We start from the raw sequence: 11,077 nt of genomic DNA, 5'->3' as shown, positions 1-11,077 counted from the left end.
CAAACTCATCAGCTGATTGGCACCAGAGCAAACGAACTGTAGATGTGATTATACCCTCATGAACAGATTAAAATAAAACAATTTTAAAACTGATGCAACAGGACTGCAAGACAACATTACCCACAATACAGCTTAACTGCTAGCAGTTTTAATGAAATGTGCAATATGTATAATGGGTGAATGACAATTAACCTATGTGTTAGTTGTCAAAGGAGCTTGCAAAGAAGAGCGTCTGGACTTCTTTAAGTTGCTTGAAGACGTTTCACCTCTCATCCGAGAAGCTTCTACAGTTCTAAGGTCAAATGGTGGGGAGTCCCACATTTAAACCTAGTGGGAGTAACCCCCCACAGAGGGACAAAAGGACCCCCTGATGATCCTCTAATCGCCTGAGCCAAGGTGTGAAACTGGGTGTGGGTCCCAATCAGCCAGAGTTACGGGTGAGCTCATTGTGAAACCTGGCCCCACCATGCAAATTCCTGAGGTCAGATGGCCCAGGATGTGAGTGGGCGTTAAGGCGTCTGGGGAGGGAACTCAAAACTGGATTATAGATGGCAGACAGTTTGTGTCGTAAACCACCACCTCTGTTCAAAGATGGTCGCTCACAGTGGACATAGATGGCTTCTTTCACTCCTCTTTCAAACCATCTGTCCTCTCTGTCCAAAATGTGAACATTGGCATCCTCGAAAGAGTGACCTTTGTCCTTAAAATGCAGATGACTGCTGAGTCTTGTCCTGTGGAGGTGGCTCTTCTATGTTGTGCCATGTGCTTGTGAAGTGGCTGTTTGGTCTCTCCAATGTAGAGGTCTGGGCATTCCTCACTGCACTGCACAGCATACACCACATTGTTGAGTCTGTGTTTTGGAGTTTTGTCTTTCGGGTGAACCAGTTTTTGTCATTTGACCTTAGAACTGAAGAAGCTTCTCGGATGAGAGGTGAAACGTCTTCAAGCAACTTAAAGAAGTCCAGACGCTTTTCTTTGCAAGCTCCTTTGACTACGATGACCTGGATGACTGAGAACCTTCACAGACACTTTGTGTTAGTTCTTGTTCCCTTCTGAACATCCAAATAGCAGAATTCGAATTGATTCAGTTTTATTTATATAGTGCCAAATTGGAACAGTTGTACTGATAAAGATAAAGGTAAAGACCCTGCAAAAATAAAAGGAGAACTTCAACAATCACTTGATTACTTGGGGGAAGAATAAACTCCAGCAGAACCAGGCTCAGGGAGAAGCAGCCATCTGCCACGACCGGTTGGAGGTAAAGGGATGGAGACAGAAGGACAGAAAAGACATGGACTGTGCTTTTCACTGTACTGTTGTTGCTACCTCTGCAAGCCGCTTCACAACCCAGCTCCACCAAAGCTTCTGTAATGTTATGGTATTCATGTAATTTCTGACATTACCAATACTGGCTCCAATGGCACCACTGTCTGCTCTGTTCTGTGAGGGGGTCTCTCACAGTCTATACGCATTCTAGATATTAAACCATTAAAACAGAGTATCTAGTCTATAAGTCTGACGTCATTAGCAGTCTAAATTTTGCTTCAGGTCCCAAAGTCAAACAAACACTGTGGCATCACTAAGAGTTACAAACTGTCTGTCTGTTTCATCTTTAATAAAATGGTGGCTACTCTAACAGGTGTAACAATTAAGTTTAACATCCAGGCATCCATGAAAACAGAATTTATAAAATTTAACAGCGTTCGAAGTTAGCAGGGAGTTATCTTGCTAGTTTCCACTCAAACATAATATACCATGTTCTGATTGAGGGATATAGCTCTGCGATCACTTCCAACATAAACGAAGACAGAAGACTAAACAGTGACGTTTGTAGTGTTACTGATGTTGGGGTAGCTGATATATAATGATGTGCTACGTGGTGGCTAGCGACACAGCTATGTTAGCATACACAGTGAAGCTGGAGAGTGAATGCTAACTTTTTTCTACTCGATAAACGTTTACGTGAGGGTTCCCGACACAAATGCAATCACATGGCAGGATGCTATAAACGGACCAAACTTCAGCAGGAGAATAACTGAGATAATCCACAATACGAGGTTAGTCATTAATATACTGCTGCATGGGCTGGGCTGTAGTTACATTGTAAGGTTTTAAAAACTGAGCTTTGAAATGAATAGTGGTAATAAAAACTGAGTGAGGCCGACAGTGATCACTGACTGTTTTTAGGGGCTTGTTCGTGATTAAATAGATCAAGATACAAAGCATTAAAACATGTAAAAACACAACAGCCGTAATATAGGCAGAATAGTTTGGACCCAGAAGCAGGGTTCAAATATCATCACTTAAAGACAGGATAGTTGATGACAGAGAGCAAGAGGGCCACATCTCTCTATTGCTAATTACTTTATACAACTAAAACAGGTTTTGCTATATCTGTTGATATTGCGTTACTACATGGATTGACAGGTGAATTTGAAGCTTCTAACATGCAAGTCAGCTAGGTAAAAATAGACAGCATGTAAAGATAGAGCCAGAGCCAGGAAAAGAACTGGCCATGAAAAAGGCACACAGACACCACTCGACAGCAACACCACAGGTGCCAGCGGTTTGCCCTTGGCACCTGTGGTGTTGCTGGAATGAGATGGAGAGGATTGCTTTATTTATTTATTGGATAATGTAGCCTTGATTCTCTAGCTGTACACAGAGATGAGTGGGCTATCGAGCTTCTTTTCCGCCCCACACCCTATTTTCATTTTCAAATCGGTGGTTTACACATTTACTCGTGTAACAGACTTTTCAAAGTGAAATAGGAGGCATAATCTAAGATGTAGAATAAAAAGATGTAGCCTTCAAGATTAAATGTCTCCACAATCAGTTCCACTTTCTGTGAGAAAGGAGCAGTACTATAAATGAGCTAGCAAAGAATGAGGTGACAGAGAAACAGAGCAGATATATGTCGCCTCATAAAGGTTTTTACACACCTATTAATCATTTGTAATATTCTTTGAGACCTTTACACAGGTTCTTTGACATATATCATCAGAGTAGTTCTCCTTAACTATATTTCCCAAAGTTTCCCTTCACTTTTACAGTGTGTTGCGAACATACTTTTATAAGTGGAGTTCCACTTAAGTAGCTTAGACTTATAAAGACTGAATATAAAAGATGGACATGGCCTCTGGTTCTGAAAAGTTAAGGTAATGCATAAGTCCCTGCATTGCTTTAGTAAACATTTTCCAGCAGGGTTTGTGGTCTCTCAGCATAATATTCATGCTGTATTGAAAACAGATGATAAAGCAGTGTGCTTAAGGCATGGCTGTCTTTAAACTGTCAAATCACTGCTGTATAGGTTTTCATATTGTCCTCGGGTTCTAAGTAGGCATAGATATTAATAGTACAATGCAAACTGCAAGCTTTTTTGTAATGTCTTTATGCAGTTATCAGGAATACTTTTCCAGTTGTCTTAAAGAACATTCAAAGCTCTTTTTTGGCTATTGACTGCATTTTATTCTGTTCTTTGTCAAAATGATGCCATTTTGATACCAAAATGCTGCAACACATATTATTGAGGTCCAGGCTGTAGGGAGGCCAATCAATGACTGATAATGTTTTTCTGTCTCGATATGCTTATACTGCACTGGCTGCTAGTAACAAAGATATAAATAACAGTAAAAAGTAGGCTGCAAACCAGTGCATGTTATTTTGGTGGCAAAACTTTTTTCTGTGCTTCCATTTTTCCATCCATCTTCATCCGCTTTATCCGAGGCCAGGTCGTGGGGGCAGCAGCCTAAGCAAAGAGGCCCAGACCTCCCTCTCCCCAGCCACCTCCTCCAGCTTATCCGGGGGAACACCAAGGCGTTCCCAGGCCAGCCGAGAGATATAATCTCTCCAGCGTGTCCTGGGTCTGCCCTGGGGCCTCCTCCCGGTGGGACATGCCTGGAACACCTCACCCAGGAGGCGCCCAGGGGGCATCCTTGTCAGATGCCCGAACCACCTCAGCTGGCTCCTTTCGATGTGGAGCAGCAGCGGCTCTACTCTGAGCCCCTCCCGGATGGCTGAACTTCTCACCCTATCTCTAAGGGAGAGGCCAGCCACCCTTCGGAGGAAGCTCATTTCTGCCGCTTGTATCCGCGATCTCGTTCTTTCGGTCACTACCCACAGCTCGTGGCCATAGGTGAGGGTAGGACGTAGATCGACCGGTAAATTGAGAGCTTCGCTTTTACACTCAGCTCCCTCTTCACCACGACGGACCGGTGCAGCGTCCGCATTACTGCAGCTGCAGCCCCAATCCGTCTGTCGATCTCCGGCTCCCTTCTCCCATCACTCGCGAACAAGATCCCGAGATACTTGAACTCCTCCACTTGGGGCAGGAACTCATCCCCGACCCGGAGTGGGCACTCCACCCTTTTCCGGCTGAGAACCATGGCCTCAGATTTGGAGGTGCTGATCCTCATTCCCGCTGCTTCACACTCGGCTGCGAACCGTTCCAGTGCGAGCTGGAGGCCCTCACCCGATGAAGCCAATTGGTTAGTGAAATTATCTTACCTCATTAGTTTCTTACACCACAAATGATGATTTTATGCTTCATAAACCACATCATGGCAGCAAAAATGCGTAATCTAACACAGTGGCTACAAAAAATTTTAAGCCACCTTTCGTTTCTTAATCGTTTTCCGGAAACATGGGAAACAGGTTCAGGAATTTAATGAAATCATGAAAACAAGGAAGTACATTATTGTAGAGTTCGAGCTTGAGAATCAATATTTGATACCGTATGAGCACCTTTAATCTTTACTACAGAGTGAACTTTCTCAGGCAGCTTTCCTGTAATTTCTTCAGGCTTCTCAGAAGACATTAAAAGCTCTTCTTGGCTGCCTTTTGTATTGTTCCCTGTCAAGATGATCCCACACTGCTTCAGTAATGTTGAGGTCTGAGCTTTGGGGAGACCAATCCATGAATGGTTGTATCCCATTGCGTGTTTTTCTGTCCAGGTATGCTTTTACCGCATTACTGAAAAATTAAGCTCAAGAACACTTTAAAAAAATATAAGTCTGTCCACTTTGAAGCAAAGTTCTGAAAAATGAAGCGTTGTATAGGAATAAATTTATGAACTGCTAATCAACACTCTGTTGTCTTATGACTGACTGGATTTTGTAGCCATCCACTCACTCCAGCGAAGACAACCCCAACATTCTGGCAGACGTTGAAGATGGCTGGCAGATTCTGTTTCTCCACTGTAGCTCTAACTTGTACTTACATTGCTGAAGAGGTCCCGGTGTAGCTTCAGATTGTACAATCATTGCCATAGAACTTGTGCCACAACATATAGAAGCAGAAATACAGCTTAGACGTCACTGTTGTGTATGCAGTATGTTTAGAATGCAGCCATTTCCATATCAGTTAAACTATCAATCAATCATTCTTACAAATGCGGTGTATTACCTTTGTACTTACCTAAGATATCATGAGAATTTTTTTTGTGCGGACTAAGAATGCTGAATCTGGGGTGAGTGGCCATGAAATGTGAGAAGAATTGACATGGCTGTTTTTCTCAGACTGTTCATCAGTCATTCTGTCTAAAAGGCTTTGGAGCTGTCAGGAACACATGAAAGAAACAAGCAATCAGGTTATCGTCCAACAATCAAACCACCAAGGTCTGCGTGTGCTTAAAAATCCAAGCTCAGTTTAATGACTTGTTTTTTGTTTTTTTTTATATATATATTTATATATTATTCCTACAAATACTGGTTTTCACCACTTTGAAAAACGTTCACTTTCCTTAGTAAACCAAGAAAGCTAGAAATATCCTACAGTGAAAAAGAAAGACAAAGACAAACCATTGTTGACCAAACAAAAAACAAAAAAATAAAAAAAAAGAAAGAAAATCACAAAAAGACATGAAAATAACAGTTAAATGAAATTAAAAACAACATCCTGTACAAACACTATGGGCCAATAATTTAAGAAAATAGTGTCTCTAAATATTGCTTTGTACCTCTACTGACCAGGTCCGCTCTGTATTAACACCAGGCAGTTCATATGGCGACCGCAGTGGGCGCTAATAACCCAGGCGCTGATGTCACTCCAGGGGTTATGGGGTCAAGCTGCAGCCAGAGAAATATTTGTCGTTCTCTTCTTCTCTGGCTGTTTTGGCAGTAACAATACAAAGACAAGGGATGGTCACACTACTACAGTACTGCACTCCTTATGAAACCAAGGATGTTTTTACTGTTTGTTGTAGTTTTACCATTATTACTTTCTACAGCATTATTACTAGAACTATCACCATCACAGACACACAGAGTGCATCGTGTGTTTATGTGTGTGGAGGGTTCGTCCGGCTGTGTGTGTGTGTGTGCGCGTGTGTGTGTATTCGAGTATTGGTGTTCAGTGCTCAGAGCTTGTTTTCTCAAAGGAGAAGCTGGGAAGAGTTAATAACTTGGAGTTGGTGTTGGGGTTCGGTGAACCTCCGTCCTGTCCTGAACCCTCTCCGACTGCCAGGTCAAAGGAGTCCTTGGAGTCACTGGAGGGTGCTCTCCTCCTCAGGTAGGTGTCCCGGTTGGGTAGGGGAGGGGGCATCCCTAACCCAGTCAGTCCCATGCCACCGAGCCCACCCAGGCATGGGTAGAGGCCAGACTGGGGTTCCAGTCCCTCAGGGGGGTCCACAGATATACAGGGTGGGCTCATTTTCTTCTTGCGGCGGGGGGAGGTCTGAGCGGGGATCTGGCTTTGAATCTGCAGGCTGTCGGCCCGAGACACAAAGCCGGAGGAGGTGGAGTTGGTGCTGCACTGGGGGCTGGAATCAACCGGAGAGCAGACTTCCACAGAGTGGCGCCGTGGGTCGTCCAGCCAGGAGTAAGGGCGGGGGCGGGGCAGGAGGGCGTTGCGGCCCTGCGTGTCAGCGCTGTGGAACCTCTTCAGCTGCCTCAAACATGGACTCCGACTTTCCTGGCAGCCCGCGTAGCTGCCGTAACCCTCGTTCCCGCCGCTGCTGCTGTCCTCGGCCGTGATGTCATCGCTGCCGGCCAACACCATCTGGTTAATGAGGGACACTTCCCGATCCTCTGACACCTCCTGCTGGGGTGGCCTGGCGGGTATGGGAGGGGGAGGCGAAGGGCAGGGGGAGTAGGAGGCGAGGCAATGCTGGTCGTGGTGCTGGGTGTGCACTGTGCTGGGACGTGATGGTTTAGGGGAGGCGCCCGGTGTGGCAGGGACCAGGCACAGAGCTGGTTGTTGAGGAGTAGGGTGTTGATGATGATGGTAGGGAGAGGGAGAGGTAGAGGAGATGGAGGGGATAGGGGATGGAGGGAGGCCAAGAGAGGCCACATTCACGAGTCCTTCACTGCTTTCCCCTACGTCGGTACAAAGGGCCTCCTGAGAATCAGTAGACACTGCAACCTGGAGAACGGGTGGGGGGAGGGGAATTAAAGTAAATGTGCAATGAGAGGAAGGTCGGGAGGGGGAAGGGGGATGAGAGGGGGGAGATTGGTTAGTGATAGATGATGAGGGTGAGAAGCAGCAGTTTGGGTCAAAGTTCACAGTCTGACCAGCTCACTGTCACAGTCCTCTGTGTACTATTTTAGTTTTCTAAGAAACATTATTGTGATAATTGTAAGATGATGTTGCTCAATGCCAATATTTCAGATTAAGATTTCTCAAGAGTAACTTGGGTAAGAAACATCTGACATTAGCGGATACTTTCTGTGCTTTCACATTCATGTGTTGAAGGTTTAAAGTTACTCTGTGCTCTGACGTTTAAAAAAGAAGCCAAAAAAACGTAGTAAATATTTGTGTCACGTAGGCATTGTAAGATTTATGTCTCATTCTTCAGTTCAATTCATTTTAATTCAATTCAGTTTTATTGAGAGGCACTTCATAATGTAAGGTAAAGACCCTACTATCTGATTTAATTTTGAAAGTAAACCTTTTTGCATTTTTTTCATGCAAAATAATGAGAAAATTATGGTTGCCTTGGGAGGTCAAACACACTGCAACTTAAGGAAACCGGTAAATTTAAAACGCTGCAAAAAGCCAGAAACCAAAACACGTGAAGGATCGCACTGAGACGCGTTTACACGACGCAAAGAAATCTTCAGCATCGTGAGGGAGATAAAGATGTGAGGTAATATGTCTTTTAATCATGTGATTCATATAATACTGTAGCTACATGTTTGCTGTTAGCCATTTACTGTTAGCTTGGTACTTCTGCAATTCATTTATTTATATAGTACCAAATCACAACAGCAGTTGCCACAAGGAACTTTATACTGTAAGGTAAAGACACTAAAGTGAGACAAAGAAAACCCCAACAATCAAATCGCCTTTCAGTGAGCACTTGGTGACAGTGGGAAGGCAAAACTCCCTTTTAACAGGAAGAAACCTCCGGCACAACCAGGCTCAGGGAGGGGCGACCATCTGCCATGTATGTTAGAGGTTGCAGTTCTGCAACTGTTTTGTCACCTTATTGTCACCGAAGAAACACTTCCATTTTGTTTTTTTAGTTTTAGTTTGGGAGTTTTGTTCTGTGCTTTTGGGGTTTATTTGTTTGTTTTTTGTGAGCTTTTGTGGCACTTCTGTTGTGTTTTATTCAACTTCCATTGTGTGTTGTTTTTTTTTCTATTTACATTTTGTTTTGCGTGCTTTTGCAGCATTGGCTGGTGTTTTCCCAAGTTGCAGGGCCACCATAGAAAACTGCAAAAGGACTACTTTTATGACAAATCATAATGTGAGACATAGAAATCTTACAATACTTAAAAATTGCCACAACATCATAAATAGCTTGGAGTCCAATACGCAGCCAAAACTGTTGCAATTTTTAAGTAGGTAATTTTATTCTTTAAACTAAGAAACAAAAAAGTGTTAAGTACAAGCAATTATTTCAGTGTTTATGTTTTCGACTATTTTTTCTACTTCCAGATCAGCGTGATGGCACAAAGACGGGATATTCCTAATATGGTCATCTCAGGCTACGTCCACACTAACCCGGATAGATTTGAAAATGGCGTTATCGTCGTTGTGCATCCACATTGAAACGGCCGAAAACGCTTACGTTCCAGTACTGCGCATGCGTAAAACGCAAGAAGATTCGGCCTGGCTCATTTTTGTCTGCCGTTTATTTACTTTCGGGCTCGTTGAAACGTCACGGCAAAATGGCGAGGAAAAGCACCGCGTTTTTTAAATGGACTAACAATGAGGTGGAGTTGTTGCTGCGAGTAACACAAAAGTACAAAGTTGCAAAAGCGAAGTGAAATTGAAGAATTTGAAGAAAAGCTAACTGAAGCATGTACAAACTGATATTAATCTTTAATAGGGCTGTCAAAATTGAGAGCAAACAAAAAAACTGCTGTATAATGCCCTCCGCTATCTTTCTTTAATTGGTCACATGACTGCATCACATGACTAAAATGCGTCATCGTTTTCGAAAGTCTCCGTTTTCGCTGTCCACACTGTGACGCGAAAGCACTGTCTTCAAATGTATTTGTTTTCGAGAGCGTTTTGAAAACGCTGTGTTTTCCTTCGGGGGAAAACGCAGACTCAGTGTGGACAGGAGGCCAAAATGGAGAGAAAACAATGCGTTTTCAAACAAAAACGCATTCGTGTGGACGTAGCCTCAGGCACACAGCTCTGTATGTTTGTGACAGGCAGAGTTAATTGGAGGACTCCTTTATAGGCAGACAATCTAACACACAGGTGTCGAACTCTAGGCCTCGAAGGCTGCTGTCCTGCTTGTTTTCCAACTAACCTGCCCTGGTAGCTTCTTACTGGCAAAGCACACCTGATCCAGGTAATCAGCAGCAGGTAGAGCAGGGATATCTCAAAAACAAGCAGGATACCAGCCCGAGGACTGGAGTTTGACACCCCTGATCTAACATGTCTCATTCCAGTATACTACAAATAAAGATTATTATGCTCGTTGTATCATGCAAAGATCTAGCAGTCTCGGTCGTTGTGTCCTTGGGCAAGACACTTCACCTACCGCCTACTGGTGTTGGCCAGAGGGGCCGATGGCGCGATATGGCAGCCTCACCTCTGTCAGTCTGCCCCAGGGCAGCTGTGGCTACAACTGTAGCTTGCCTTCACCAGTGTGTGAATGTGAGAGTGAATGAATAGTGGAATTGTAAAGCGCTTTGAGGAGTCCCGAAAAGTGCTATATAAATGCAATCCATTATTATTATTATTATTAGTAGTAGTAGATTTAGAGAAAGATGACCCAGGTAGATGTTTCGGCACATTACATTCATCTGAATAATTTACCCTGAATTTTAAGGCATATATTTTCACTAATTCAACTAATAACTCAGTCCATTAATAAGGTTTCGAACAATATAGCTAAACACATATGTGAATAATATTTTAAAGAACGAAGGTAGCTGGGAAAAGTGTATAGTATTTTATTGTTTTGATTATTGTTTTGTTATATTTTGGGGTTTTTTATGGACTGATTGACCGCTGGCTGAAACGGTGAGCTCCGAGCCAGACCAAATGACCATCTAACCTTTGACCATTCATACAAAACCCTGTTAGCCGTCAGCACTGCAGTTTCACGAAGAGTTTGCAACCAATTGTGACCCTTATCTCTATTCAGAACCATGTACAGGGTGTGAGGCCAGCAGGCTGAGGGAAAACAGTAGTGGAAAGGTCAATAAGCACAGTGGTTGCTAAAATGTCCCGATGAACTCATGACTTTTTCTTCATCTCTCACAGACTTGGGAGAGGGCATTGATAGCAGGGTGCTTGAATCTAACAGTGTTGAATTGGGTCAGCTCGAATATGCTCTTAAATCTATAGAGATGAGGAAATAAAACATGCATGAGTTTTAGAGCACAGCACTCGGAGCAGTGTTTGGATTTATGGGGGTTTCCCTGCATGAGAATGCTGTAACCACAGTGACACCAAGTGGGCAAAGGTATCACAAGCAGGCCTGGCCAATCACCAGCCACAGCAATGCAACACCAGGTAGGAAATCATAAGAGTGCACACTGGAACGAAGCTTAAAAGGATCACCCTGTCAAAGTTCATTTTTCAAAACTATTTTTATAAGCAAAACTGACTTAATAGTACCACACTCAACTATTAATAACTATTACAGCACTAACCTAGGCAATACAAAATTCTC

The 11,077-nt window shown here is 43.5% G+C and overlaps 1 protein-coding gene across 3 annotated transcripts in view; it reads right to left on the bottom strand.

Moving 5' to 3' along the window:
* Positions 1 to 5,618: 5,618 nt before the first annotated feature.
* Positions 5,619 to 11,077, bottom strand: part of cacna1g (calcium channel, voltage-dependent, T type, alpha 1G subunit) — a 213,366-nt gene continuing 207,907 nt past the window's right edge. For all 3 annotated transcript variants that reach the window (XM_085283808.1, XM_085283809.1, XM_085283810.1), the window contains one exon: positions 5,619 to 7,359. In XM_085283808.1, coding sequence (XP_085139934.1) covers positions 6,349 to 7,359 — 1,011 coding nt within the window. In that variant the 3' untranslated portion in view covers positions 5,619 to 6,348. The remainder of the gene's footprint in view (positions 7,360 to 11,077) is intronic.

This window comes from Mchenga conophoros, linkage group LG8 (genome assembly GCF_057382185.1).
Source record: "Mchenga conophoros isolate Kocher_MC1m ecotype Shallow Benthic linkage group LG8, M_conophoros_male_GT1.1, whole genome shotgun sequence".
Classification (NCBI taxonomy): domain Eukaryota; kingdom Metazoa; phylum Chordata; class Actinopteri; order Cichliformes; family Cichlidae; genus Mchenga; species Mchenga conophoros.
This window is presented reverse-complemented; position numbering and strand designations above follow the sequence as displayed.